This window comes from Meleagris gallopavo, chromosome 2 (assembly GCF_905368555.1).
Source record: "Meleagris gallopavo chromosome 2, MGAL_WU_HG_1.1, whole genome shotgun sequence".
NCBI lineage: Eukaryota > Metazoa > Chordata > Aves > Galliformes > Phasianidae > Meleagris > Meleagris gallopavo.
In genome coordinates this window covers 26,851,313-26,866,130 of record NC_139405.1, presented here as the reverse complement: position 1 = coordinate 26,866,130, position 14,818 = coordinate 26,851,313, and the positions used below count along the sequence as shown (strand labels likewise).

At 37.3% G+C, this 14,818-nt stretch overlaps 1 protein-coding gene across 2 annotated transcripts in view; it reads left to right on the top strand.

The window, feature by feature from the left end:
• Window positions 1–14,818, top strand: part of BABAM2 (BRISC and BRCA1 A complex member 2) — a 159,875-nt gene that overhangs the window by 82,053 nt on the left and 63,004 nt on the right. For both annotated transcript variants that reach the window (XM_085219400.1, XM_085219399.1), the window contains one exon: window positions 1,354–1,463. In XM_085219400.1, coding sequence (XP_085075526.1) covers window positions 1,354–1,463 — 110 coding nt within the window. The remainder of the gene's footprint in view (window positions 1–1,353; window positions 1,464–14,818) is intronic.

Genomic DNA, 14,818 nt, shown 5'->3' with positions numbered 1-14,818 from the left:
AATTTAAGAAAACACTTCCAGATCTGTCTTATTTTTATGCAAGACAATAAGGGTGTTTTTTTGTTGTTGGTTTTTTTTTTTTTTAAGACCTACTCTTCCCTTCAGCTTATCACTAAATTTCTTGGCATGTTGTGTTCTGCACGTAGAAGGTAACATGCAGCAAGTCTCTCTGGACGCTAACAGTTCCAGTCCTGCCAAAGCTCCACATGGCACGAGATTTTCTTCCTGAAACCACTCAGCAGTCGCTTTTTTTCCCCCAGTTTGGGCAGGATCTTCAAACAATGTCTTAAGTGGTTTCCATGTTCCTTCCTCCCAGCTGCGTGTAAGGCAGACCACACCAGGGCACGCTGCACCATGTTGATCCTGCGCTGAGTGCAGATCTGCTGGGTTATCTGTTTCCTCTCATAGTTTTCCAAAGCGGATAAAAACAAATGCATCTTGGCAAGTTGCTATGCACATATGCATAAACATGTTAAGGGACTTCTGTTTGTGTGCAGCAAGTGGCACCATATTACTTGTGCTAGGTGAAGATGCTGGTACTGCTCTAACACAAATTTGGGAGTTCAAATGCAGTTGTTTTCAGCAGATATTCAGCTATTCTGGGCTGTACGTGATTCGTGAGTTGGAGACATATCAGATCTTATCCAGAAACAAAATTTGTTCTACTTGATCCGAAAGTTGTGCCTGATTGTTCTTATGCAAAAAGAGCCTTAACTGTGAATGCATTTATATTGACTGTCTTAATACTTAGTGTGTTTTTTTTTGTTTTTTTTTTTGTTTGTTTGTTTGTTTTTTACAATACTCTTTATTATGCATGCAGCCTTCTGAAAGTAATGCAGGGATTCAATTTGTGGGAAGTCAAAGGACAGTAACTTCTAGATGCAAGTTTCTAACTGCAAAAAAATTCTTCAAAGCAAAGGAGTTGAGTACAGCAGAAAATATGTACCATGCACTTCTTTGAAAAATAATAAATGTGAAGTCTGTTGTCCTAATTATATGCTACTGTAACATAAAATTCCTTGGTGTTTGTGTCTGATGTTAATACTGAACTGAGAATTCTTAGTAGTGAAATCTAGATGTTTACTTAAATATGTTTTTCTGCCATCTGAAGAGCTACATTACTGTATACTTGCTAAGTAATAAGTAATTTTATTTTGATTCTTGGAGTTAAGCACTACAGAATATCTTTCAAGTACTAATACAGTAAGAAATTTTCAACCTATTTTTCAGCAGTCACATTTTTGATTCCCCATTAAAGTATCTCTTACATAAATTGGTACTTGACTGACTCGTTATCTGTAAGCTTACAAGGATTCATTTTGTTGTTTGTATCTTTCTTATTTTTATGTACAGGATGTGAATGAAGATCCTGGAGAAGATGTTGCACTTCTCTCTGTTAGTTTTGAGGATGCAGAAGCTACTCAGGTTTTTCCTAAGCTGTATCTCTCTCCACGCATTGAACAGTAAGTGAGACAGTTTGTTCTGAAATGTTTTTTTGTTTCATCTTTGAACTATTCATACTTTCCCTGAGAAATGTTGGCTAGGTATATGGTCATATTGCTTTAAGCTGCTTAAACTCATAATGTTTACTGTGTGTGCGTGCGTGGTGGAGAAATGACAGATCTTCTTGCTTGTTCTGTGTCTGACTGGATCACATATGGATGAAGAAATTATTGGCCACGTCTAGTACCATTTTAATCCATGAAGAGTATCATGCTGAGTTTTCCTGTAGCATTATGTTTTGAGTGTCTCCTATGGTACAACGCACTGATATCTTTTTTGTGGAGTAATATTTAATTATGATGCATACATATAAATGCTCATATGTGTATGGGTAAGTTCTCTGAGTATATGTAACTCTTTTGGTTAAAGAGCTGTAGAAGGCCAAGGGCTTTTTAAACTGTGTTTTATGAATTTGCATCTTTACAAAGTTACTTTTTTCCAGGAGAATATCTGAATATTTAATTTTAAGGTTGTTGGACAATGCAGTTGACAAATACCATTGCTGAAAAACTCCTAAAATGGAAGGCAGTCAGTCCATTTTCATTAAATTGTTCTTCAGTTTCTGGAATTAAGAATGCCTTAGTGCTCCTCCTATTTTAGTGCATTATCTGCTTCAAAATGTAACAATATTAGACTTTTCAAGTATTCACCAGTCAAGGTAATCTAACACAATTTCAGTAATATTTTGTTTTTCTGATCAATATTGCAGTGACTTTCCTTTGAACTGGTGATAGCAGTTCCTGGTAGAGAAGTTGAGGTTTCACTCAGCAGGGTATTGGTCTGGATAAGATGCTGGGTGCCATTTAGAAAAACAAATTCAAGATTTGATTTAGATAAAGACAAAAGATTTCCAAATTTTTTTTTTTATTTAAGAAAATGTAGATTACATGCACACTTGTTAATATACATACACGTGAATAAGATGCTTAGCAACTTTTCAATTTTTATATTTTTGTCAATTCTCTACCTTTCATCGACAGTTGAGAGCATAATTGTACTCAAACATGTGGTTATCCATCAGTGTTCCAAAGGATTCTTTTCTCAACTGCTGCTAATGGCAGATGGGCTGTCACTAGTTTCTGTTGTGTTTTCAGCTCTAGTCACATGTTGACTGTTAACTGTATTTTAGGCCACTCAGGTATATGTAAATGACCTTTGTGCTAATTAATGTATTGCTGATTTTTTCCTTTTTCCAGTAGTGTCGTTAGGAAGATGTTAACCTCTTGAGTAGCAGAGCAGAATAGCAATACAAAAATGCACTTTGCTTTCCATAAAATATTGTATTTTCTTTCAGTGCCCTAAAGAACATCTGATTTTATTGTGCTGTGTATACCAGTATAACAGAATGATATTTGGATGGTGTTAATACATACCTGATAAATGACATACTTATTGCTTTGTAATTTATATCTTACAAAGTCTTTTTAAAAATCATACCAGTATTACCTGAAGTTCCATGCCATGCCTTCTCATGTTATCTGTATATCAATCTTGGAGATACTGCACCCAGAAAGCATGGCTCTGTTTCAATCTGTCCTTGTTTAAAAATGTTCATCATGGTGTCTAGATATTGGTAAGCCATAGTTACCTAAGAGTTGAGAGGGAATGAGATTGATTACTTATGATTCAAGTTCACTGTTACTTTTCAAAGTAACCTAATGCAGTGTTAATGTAATCAGCTTTTACTATTTCATGGCATAATGTCTCTTACTTCCAGCGCAAGTAGATTTGCTTGATTGTGAGCTGCTACACTTTCCTGTATTATACTGGCTACTTTTTGTTCTGTGAAAAAATGCATAGGTATGTTTTCAGTGTTTGTTCAATTGAGCTATAATAACAAAGACACGTTTGTCTTTTGCTCTTTCCCAAACCAATCTCTGTTCTGTTTAGCAGAAGCTGACAGTCCAGATATTTAACTTTCCAATGTTTGGGAACTGAAGCAACAATGCGTACTTCTTTATACTTTTTGCCAAAAGTACAAAAAGCCTCAAAGGGCCCTGAGGATTAATTTTAATGACTTGAGGCCATGGCATTTTACATTTGAATTGTGTTCTGCTTATGAAAGTTCTTTCCCGCTGCTAACAATAATTGCATCTACAAGCACCATGTAAGCAAATTACTGGTGTATTTTTTTATGCATCAGATTTTGAGGTAGAATAATTAGTATTTGACAGTTCCACCCATAACCTTCCCAAGTATTAAATAAAACAGGAAAAATACCAAATTCCCACAATTATTTTGTTAATACTAATTCTGTTCACCTTAGGAAGAACAAGCAAACAGGAATAGCATTGTCTTGATGTATAAAAAAACATTTGCAGATAAAAATGCTTCAGCTTTGGAGAGAAATAAGAGTAAACTGTCTGCGTAAAATGAGTTATCTCCAGCTTTCCCAAGAGATTTCATTGCTTTTGTGATCCACCATATAAATATGTGTTCCTACATTTTCTAAAAATGACGCTTACCCACAGATCTTGTCAGCAAATTTGAGCCCTAGCAATATGAATATAGTGTTTTTGTTTTGAAGTGTTATTGTAAAGCACATTTGATCTATTTTTAGGTGAATGGTAAACATAGTACTAGTAAGACTGATTGCTCATTGTCAGAGACTCTAAGAGATTTGTGAAGTGTGGGAAATACCCATTTTTTATGGTTTGGAGATAAGATGCTAGATTTGAAAAAGGTTGTCTTTTAGCAGGAGATAAAAATGCAGTGCAAAGGTATTTGTTGTACAGGTGTCGATGTTGGTATTCCATTGACTTCACTGCAAAGAGTGTTAAGTCCAGGTCTTACAATTGAAACACAAGCAAACGAAAAAAACCCTCAGAACCAGCTCGTAGGGTTGGGAAGCATGTTGGTTTGTAAACATCTCAACAACAGTTAAACATAACTATGCGTGATTTAATTCTTTCATTAAAACTTCTGCATTTAAAAGCACTCCTTTAAATATCAATCATTTAAAACATGTTAACCACAATTGCTTATTAATATATCCTTACTTTGAAATCAGTCGCTTATGTTTTTTATTTTCTTTAACAATTCTTATTCTTCATTACATTACGTCAGTAGACAGACACAGAGCTAATAACAGTTGCTTTTAATGATTTTAAAAGGTAGATCAGTCAGAGTGACACATGGGATACTGATTATACGTTACAGTTTAGATAATATATATAATATATGTAAACACAACCAGAAAGAAAAAAAAAAAAAAAGCAAGCAGCAGCACTACCATAGTATCATAATAACAAGTTCCTACATGCTTTTGGAGAAAATGATGTGCTGGTAAACCTCACAGACACGCCACCCAGCTTGAGAGGATGATGCTTGTCAGCATCCATTTGTGCCTAGCTAGTTCTCCTTCCTCCTCTGAGAGCAGAGGTGGTCACAGGATGCTCCTCATCCCCAGCTTTCAGCTGCTCTGCTTTGGGGAAAGGTTCAGAGCTGAGCAGCATCAGTATCCAAAGCTCCCCACGTGCTGATCCACTTGACCTCTTCCTCCTCCTAAGTTAGGAAAAGAGGTATTCTGAGGCTTTGCCTGCACTGTTGTGTGCACTTACCTGCATGGTGAGGAACTGCTGGGCTAATTACCTTTTATGTCTCTGCCATATTTCTATACATTATTCATAAAGTCTCTGACTATAAGACCTCTTGCTTGCTCAAATTATCTTTCTCAGTGGTAGAAGACTAGGTATCCCTGTGGATAGGAAACTTATGATTAAAAATCGATTGTATCTTTGTTTTTCATTTGCTTAAAGTCACCAGAATCTAAATCCAAGAAATAGGAAAGAGTCTGAACAGCTAATTTCTATATTAAAATGTTCGTCAGTGTACTACACATTAATGTGGATCAGAAGCTATAGTTTTTCATGATAAAAAACAAGTTTTATGTCTTTTTTATCTTCATGGGTAGTCTGTGTTAGTAAATAAATAAAGCGGGTTTATCTTGGTTCACGTTTTAAGAAAAAAGAAATAAAAGTAGAAACTCTGCTGCTCAGTGGATTCTTTGTTCCCTGGATTCACAGAATTAATCCTGTAATAAACACTGTTGTCCTGGAGGGCTTTTCTGTGATAAATACATGGATGTGAATATGCTAAGAAAACCAGCTGTCAGTAGAACTTGTTTTGCCTTAGTGGGTCAGCCTCCATGCTTTAGGGACTGAAATGGTCATTTTTTACGAGTCTGGGAGCTGTGCCAGAGGGTTCTTCGTGACTGAGGATGGAATTTGAAGTTCGGCAACTGTGCTTAACCTTCTCGTATGGACAAGGAAAAATAACAAAAAGCTAATCTGAACTTTTGGACTTTAAACGTTTCTATCTGTTTTTCCCCAATGAAAAAAAAAGAACTGAAGAGAAAATAAAACATGCGCATTTGCTTTGAGGTATTATTTCCCATCTCTTAACTATCCCTTCTGTTGTGGTCGCTGGGAACTGAAGGAAGAAAGTATTCTTCATTTACAGCACGTGCTGGATTTGTCTCTTGCTGCATTTGAGATGCACTGTGAAGGGCTTCACCTCATGCTGGTGTGCCATACTGGTGAGTGCACGTTGCTGGTCGAAGCCTCCTGTCTTACAGTTAGTGGAAGTATACTGTCTCTACATAATTGGTTGTATTAATGCCTTTTTATCTGTCTGTAGAAGACAGAAGCAAGGTCTTCTGTTTGACAAGTTAAAACATGTATATTCTTCCAAACTCATGATTTCTTTGCAACTATTAGCAGAGAGCCAATGACTTCTTCAAATCCCAGAGCGTCTTTGCAGACAAAGGAAGCCGGAGTTGTTATTGAGTTTTGCAGGGCCTTATCTTCCATTAAGCACAGTTTGGTCATGCCTCTCCTCATAGGGCCTGGCCAGTGAATTGGTAAGATCTCTTGACTGCTACCTTTGCCATGTACCCATCAGTCCAGTCTGTTTAAACTGTAGCCTTCTGATGCCAGAGTCTCCTTTGCTTGTAGTTCTATCTCATTTAATTTGTAATAGGACAGCAATGGTATTGCAATTGTCCCAATGGGATTCAGATTACGGAGACTTCTGCAGATTTGTGTCTTTTCTGGGCTTTTGTTAGCGTACTCTCCGTAATCTGACAGATGTGTATTTTTACAGGTTGCAATAATTACTTTACATCTTAAAGGATTTTTTGTAAAGCAGAAAAATACGTATAGAAAATTGAATAAGAAATTTCAAAAGAAAACAGAGGTTTTAAGGCAGCCTTCTCTGATTCCCTTTTGTCTACGTATTTCTGACTAGAGTAGAAGGTTCTTCAGAAATTTGAATAAAAACATTTCTTTCCTTCAGATACAAAATCTTTCCACTAAGTTGTTGCATTTTTCCCCCCCCCCATTTATATGCATATAGTTTATTTCAGGATACCCTAATAAAGCATACAGGCCCTTGCTGTGAGTATAACATGTTTCATTGTAATAATTCCTGTTAACGCAGGCATTTTGAAGGACTGTCGTAAAACTGTACTCTTCTAAAATATTCTCAACGTTTTTTCTGTGGTATCACTCTGCTCCTAGGTGTTTTTATCTGCTACAAAAGTAATAATAGAGAGGGGACAAAGGAAACAAAGTAATGTTTCTTTTGGACATCACACAGTACTATTCATAAAGTTGTTCCTGGATCTTTACTGCTGCTCATATCATCAGACGTATCCTTGTACATTGAGGTTGTCAGAAGCATTTTTAATTGGTCAGAATCACAGAATTGTAAGGGCTGGAAGAGACCTCCAGAGATCATCAAGTTCAGTGAGGGGGCAAAGCCAGCCCCCGACAGGCTGCACAGGTAGGCATCCAGGCAGGTCTTGAATATTTCCAGAAAAGATCTAATTTTAACAATGAGATTGTGAATTACTATTGTCTCAGTTACTATCCTGAACAGTAATTAATACATCTGAAATCTGACCTTGTATTTGCAGTTGGAATTCTTTTGTTGATTGTTTTCTAGAAGTTGTTTGGATTATGTGTCCTTTACTTTGATACTGAGAATCATTCTGGTTTCACAAAGGCATTATTTATTTATTGATACATCAAGTATTTTTGGCTTTACTGTTGCATATGAGGGGTATTTCACTGCCATTCTGACATCCTTGGTGTGTAGTACTTAAGTGCCTTTCTCAGCTATTTTCCCAGCACATTAGAGCATGCATAGCAGATTTCATCATTGTTTCCTGAAATGTTTTTATAGGGGAAAGGAAGCCTGCTGAGCAGTGTATATCCATGTTTGTACTAAAATATGTTTGCTGCAGATGACAGTTTTTTGTTTTTTTTTTTTTCCCCTTACCTAGAAATTATTAAGAATGTTTTGTTTTTTAATGTACAGTCTTTTGTTTTGCAGAACTATGTGGGCCAGCTCTGGAGCCAGCATGAATTCCCTGAAGTGACTGCTGTAAAATTAGTTAGGGTGACCAGAGAGATTTGAAAGAAGTCATTTCTTTTTACTCCAGACTGCAAATATAGCAGTAATAGAGTGAGCAAAGATTTGTTATCTGGGGTTAAATGCTACCCTAAAAAATACCTTAGCACGTGTTTCTTCAGAGTGCAATGGAAAAATTAAATCCTACAGAATTGTAGAATTTATATGTAAGGAAACTTAACTCTGAGTTTGTCTAGGTCAGTTGCAGCTGAATGGAGTCTGTGAACTGAGGTTTCCACAGACTGAGACTCCTGGCAACTTATCCTTAAATGTAATCACACGAACAGGTTACGGAGGGTTTTTCTTGAAGCTCAAAGTTGAGTTTTTGCTGTTCAACAGTATCAGTTCTAACTGCATGTTAATTACCAAAACTGAGCAACGGTAGCCACAGTGAGTTAATTAGAATTTGCCTTGACAGCAAATGCTGTGATTAGAGAAAGGTACTTTTACTCAACCATTTCCTCGACACAGGTTTCCTAGAGTATTCTTTGAAACTGCTATTGTTGCCATGTGTATATTCTTCCCGCTTCTTGTAATTCAGAAGCCACTGCTACAGAATGTGACATTATCTTGTTACAAAATCCTTTACTGAAGTGGATTTTTACATGTTTGGGATATGTGGCTTTCTTTCTCAATGTGGTGACTCAGTCATTTGTTTTCAGAGAACTTCACTGTAATTGCAAGCTGCTGCACATTATAGTATTCTATCTTCAGACTTTTCCTATTTAATTATTTAAAACGTTTAATAAAAAATTAGCCACTTTTACTGCTTCCTTCCAGATAATGTTCAGTAAGTGCAAATCCCTGAACACTCATAACTGAAAAATTAAGGATTTTCAAACCAACTGCTAGAATGCATGAAACGCAGAATTAAAATAAGCCAAGGCCAAGCATGTCAGTTTTCATTGCCATTGTGTTTGTTTTTTTTTCCCTGACTTGTGTGCTGCCTTGGGTACCTTGGGTGATGTTGGAAGTGTGGCACAAGGAGCACACAGAGTAGCTGCAGTGCTAGGAAAGTGAGGAAGGAGGGACCAGCGGGGAAGAGATCTCAGCCTCAGCTTCCCATTGTGCTTGGGATCAAAGAACAGATCAAAATGTATCCTTTGAGATTACCACAAAGCCTTGTTTTAGTGCTGGAGTGCTCTTCAGAGTCGCTTTAGGGCCCTGGTTGCTGTCAGTATGGAAGTGCAGTGTAAGAGTTTCCTGGGATCTAAATAGATGACGTGACTTCATTTGTGCTGACAAGGTGTTCTAGAAGAGCATTAAAGGTGGCTGGGTTGTCTTAACTTGCAGTTAAGAAAGACTCTTTCTAAGCATGGTAGTCATGGGGGATTCCTTTGTTTTATAACCAAGAGAAATTTTCTTTGTGGAATTAACAATCATTTATACAGATCGCAAACTCAGAAAGAGTGTCTAGCTAATAATGCATATAATGTATTTGAGGTCATATGTATAACAGAGAGGTCATTATCATTATACCTTTTTGGACCAAAAGTGATAGTTAATGGAAATTACTGTCACCTGGAAAATCAAAGGCAGAGTCAGTAACAGAACACAAGTCTCTTGTTTCATAGTTCACAACTTCCTACATTGGACTCCTTTTGATCTATCTAATCCTTCAATCCTGCAAGCTTGGCTAGATTGAAAACGCGTATTCCAGTTTACATAGCTGGGAAGGGCTTTTAGACACCTTTGCGAAGCAGTTTTTACAATCTTTCTGTTTTCTCCTGTTCTGTTCCCATTCCTCAAACACTGTTGTTCCACGCAGTTAGCATCTCACGTTATGCTTCCTCATTCTCTTAAGTCACACTTCAGCCTAAAGCTAGAATCCTACCACTCCCATCCAGTTATTTTCATCTAAACTTCTCCACTCCACAGCAATACTAAGTACCACCTCAATTTTTATTGCTTTTCACCTCCCACTTTTCTGTCAATAACCTGTGGCTTTTTAATCTTGAAGTCTTCTTTAAAGTAGTTCCTACTTAATTATCTGTCATAGTAAGATGCTACTTCCACAGAATAAATTGTGGTTGATTTTTGCATCACAATTACTGGGTTTCATTTTTCCAAATTATTGTCAAGAATGTGATTCATCATTTTGCTGATGTCGTTTAAGGCTACAGTATGTCCTGTTACTAGCAGTGCTTCTAGTATCTTGTGTGGATGTTAGTTGAAGTTTTGTTTGCTTTCTGCTCTTGCGTACTGGACTTGCATTGGAAGCATGTAAAAAAGCATATTCCGACCTGTGAAACTTGGTGTTGAATAATCTGTTCCTTTATGGCAGATTGCCCTTCAGAAATATTGAGAACTTCTTCCTAAGAGGTTATTTTTGGGGAATTCTCAATAATGAGGATTTGATGAATTTGAAACTAAGACAGATATTCTAAACTTTGACGTTCTTTAAATAAGAGTGCAGATTGTATGCAACTTAGAGAAGCTTTTATTTTAATGGAATAGAATTTGTGTTTTGTAGTTTCACAAGTTTCAAAAAACTTGTAAAGTGATTTGTGCAGAAAATGGAGACAGCTAAAAAGAAAACTGTACAGAGCAGGGCTTCACGTGACTTCTGTACATTTTATCTTCCTTTACAACCAACACTTCTTGGGAACAGGCTGGGCCTCATTAATCTGCAGTTTGGAAGAAACACAGAGGTAGTTAGAGGTTACATCCAGGGAGTTTCATATTATTCAGGAAAAAAATTATATACTTGTACCTGTGGTCGTCTTCTGTACGGAAAAATGAGTGTTATTGCTCCCTGCTGTGTTTCACTGTATATCAGTGAGTTCTTTGGCTATCATCAAGTTGCCACAGGCTTTGGCTAAATTGTGGTACTTGTCTCTGCACCCTCACAAATTCAAAGCTGGTATCAGAACAAGACCTGGATGTACAAAGTGCCACTTTGCACCTTGATTTTCACTGGGAGAAACCCTGATCATTTGGACAGGGAGCAGTTTGTTTATTCCCCCAGGCCTTTGATCTGGGTGATTAAGAGCCAAACTCCTGTATGCGGGGAGGCACACCTGGGCATGTTTGTTTGTTTGTTTTTGTTTTGTTCTTGTTGGGAGGGTGGAGAGGAGGAGGTTGGTGCAGTCACTGAGGTATCTATCTACCTAATTCTGGAAAATACCTTCTTTGTGGCAGTTATCAACCATGTCATGGAGTAACTGTGTTTTGATACACTTCCATTTCAGTGGGTTAATAAACCACTTTAGTCCTTCACTACTTCTGCAAATTGCATAGCCACTGTGTTAATGGAAAAAGTCTGGAATATTTTATGTATATTTTAGAAAACATACGTGTGTGTCAACAGAGTATCGTAGGATTTTATTGCAGATCTCATGTGTGATATTTGATATGTGTGTGTATCATGTATCAAACCTCCTGCAGAGAAAGGCAAATTAAATTTTGGCAGGAATTGAATCTTCAGTGTGTGAAAATGTAGTTTATTTTTTTGTTGGATATTAAAGCTGAATTCTCACAGCTTGTTTCTGGTCAGTGGCTGCTGACAGTACGTGAGGAAAGAAGCCATTTAACAATTTCAGTGAACAGAGCTCTGTCAATACCAAAGTTGCATGCACCATAGCACTGTGGAGAAACCTGTACAAATAGAGCGAAACAATTCTGCTCGCAGATATTTGCTGTTTAAGCCAATAAAAGAGCTGTGCTCTTCTGTGTGGTTAGTGATGTCAAGCTCTACTTGCTGGAGGCAGCTGTGCTAAAGCAATGCTTTTCTGACCTTAAATAGCCTATATGCTGGATAATGCAAGCACACAAATGTAAATACAGGGCACATAAGGACATAAGGAGGCCAGAAGAGCCATGAGGCCCCTTCTCTCCTCTGAATTAGTCAGTGTCTTCCTCAGTATTATTTTCTTCTGGGATTTGTCCAACATATTTACAAAACCGTTTATACTAATTGTTCCCTTGTGTTCCCTCAGTACTGTTTATTCCATATGTTAAGTACTGCGTGCAAGGCAATTCTGCTTTTTACTGTGGCTGCTGTTCTCTCTCCTTTCCTTTCTTTGTTTTTGCATTTTATAATAACCCAAACAGCTGTGTTACATTTGTCTGTCTTGGAAGGTTGCATACCTCAGTAGCAGCCCATTGCTCTTCTTCACCTTTCCTTTCTAGAGAAAGTAGTGCTCTGCTGATATAATTTGAGGAGGTAATTACTTTAGACCGTATTTTTGGTTGGCTTCCCAGATATTTTTTGTTTTTCTTGTACTCAGTAATGTTAAAATGGTTAGATGGCATGTACGTGTATTTACACAGTGATCATGTTAACTTGTTTCATTGCTAAAAAGACAGTCTGTATTTCGTTTGTAGTTGTAATGAAGATTTTAACTTGATTCCAACCACCTCAAATCCTTTTGTTTTCTGTTTTAGACTCTGTTTTTGTTCATGTACCTACTATTTAAGTTTTCCTCACTAGCTGCTGCTCTTTTTTAAATTTCCTAAGTTCCACCTTTGTATTCTGTTTTCTCTTTTGGCCATTTCTCTTTCACTCTGCACACATCTCTGAAAATGTTTTTTCGTTTTTAAGCAGTAAACCTCTATCTCTTTGCATATCTCGTACAATTTTTTTCCTGCTGTTGGCATAGAAACTGCAAAGAGAGGTGAGTGATGAGCATACATCAGGACAAAGGAAGTCTTATCTAAAGTTTAGGCACTCTTTGATCAGTAAAAATCCAACAACCCTTTTAATTGTGTAATAGGTGGAATCAGAGCATGATCACAACAATCTTTTTGCATTGTCTTAAATTTCTGTGCCTTTGTTCTCTATTTATTTTATAACAGTCTAACATTATTTTACAACACTTAAAAATGTGTATTTTACTTTTTTTTTCCAACATTGTTTCTTTTCAAAATGAACTCTGACTCATCCAGTCCAGCTTCCTGCTTGGCATGGGATTATTGCCAGCGCTAGGTCAGGTTTTGTATAGCTCGGCCTTTGTCTAGCCAAGTCTTGGACACTTCCCGCAGAGGATATCCCACAGCCTCTCTGAGGAACCATCCTGCTGCTTGCCTGCCCTCCTTAGAGGAGACATTCCTCCGGAGGTCCGGTCTCAGCATCCCAAGGTTTCACTTGGCCCAGTCGTGGGGATTTTAAAGATCCCTCTGAACTGAAGCTGTGCTGTTTGTCTTCCCAGTGTCATACAATATTGTAACACTATGCCATTTACCAGGATGTTATCATAGAATAGCCTCTCTTCGCTTCACCATTCTTTAATTCCAGCTCCAAATCAAGAGTCAACTCCACCTGCCTCCTTCATAAATGTTGGTTTCTTTAGTTAGTCCCAACATGCTTCTCCATGCTGATTGTGGCAATGTAATTGGCCTTGCTGAGTACTTTGTGCCCAATGGAGTGCACTTAAAGTGCTAGGAAAAAGGCGTTTCTTCATTATACTAATGCTATGAAAGTCTAGCATTCTATTTTTGTTCCTCTCCCAACCTGTTCAGCATATTTTATTTAATAGTTTAATGGTAGAGTCTAGATGCAACCACCCATGTTACATCAGACTGTGCAATTGAAATGTTGTTTACTTTTCACCAAGGCAACTCCCTGTTTTTTGTTAATTCACATCTAACAAGGTCCTACAGCCGACTCTCTTTAAAGTCAAGAATGTAGGGGTGTTTAGAATTTATAGGCACACAGTGTTGAGGCCTTGTAGAAGCAATGTGTTCTATGCAACTGCCCCATTAAAGGAGATGGTTTCAAAAGGATTTGCTGTTTTGGTTTGGTTTCATTCTAACATATCTTTATTTTACTCTTCTTGTTTTACCTTGGACAACTTACATTTGTACTGCATGTACATAGTCCTGTAATACTTGGTGCCGTTACATGATTCTCTTAAACAACAGCATGAAAACGAGATTACTTGTGGAAAAGTCTTTTACAACAGTAATCTGTTGCAGTTCTTTTGGGAGTAAAGGAGAACTTGCATGTTTAAAAAAGTACAGTGAGGGTGACGGAGCACTGGAACAGGCTGCCCAGGGGGGTTATGGAGTCTCCTTCTCTGGAGATATTCAAGACCCGCCTGGACACCTACTTCTATGACCTGGTGTAGGGAACCTGCTTTGGTAGGAGGGTTGGACTCAATGGTTTCTGGAGGTCCCTTCCAACCCCTACGATTCTGTGATTCTGTGATTCTCTTTGAATTTTAAATATTCTTTCTGAAAGAGCTGATTATTAGAAAACTAGAACCCAGTAGAGAATCCCTTAGATTAATGTCAGTCTGTACCAAATAAAATGAAATTAGAATTAGAAATGAGTTAGAAATGTGGTCTCTTTCTTTTCTGGTCAAATGTTGTGCCTAAGATGTCTTTCTGCTTAGTGATGGTCCTTAATCGCTGCCCTGTATATATAGGCTGTCTTGAGGCTATACACATTTGTGTGCATTGACATATGATACAGGTTTCTGTAGTGTCTTCACTGTAGTTATTCAAGCAGCGTTATCTAAAGAGAATGAAATAAAATATTCAGTACATACATAAGCATGTCTTCCGCCATGCAAAAGATACTTTTAATGGTTGAGTGTATTTTTGAGCCTTGACCCCTGCCAGAATATGTCAATAATGTAAAGATAGTGCAATTGGCAATCTGGTTATAATTGTATGTTAAGGCAAGCAGAAAAGCCTTTTCATTTACTTCAGTCTTGAAAATCTGTAAAAATACTATTCTAAGAACAAATAGTAGGTAAATAGTGTTCCATCCAAAACATGTCAATTACTGACTATTATGTTTGTTTTTGTGGATTTTTGAAAATGCTTTTATTGTAGGAGGACATCTTGGCAGAGCTTCACACATGTGGTTAACTGATTGCTGAGCCACAAGTAAATAATACTGTACAGTTAAGCATTTCTTCCTGCATCACCAATTTCTATTCTCTTGGGCAACAGG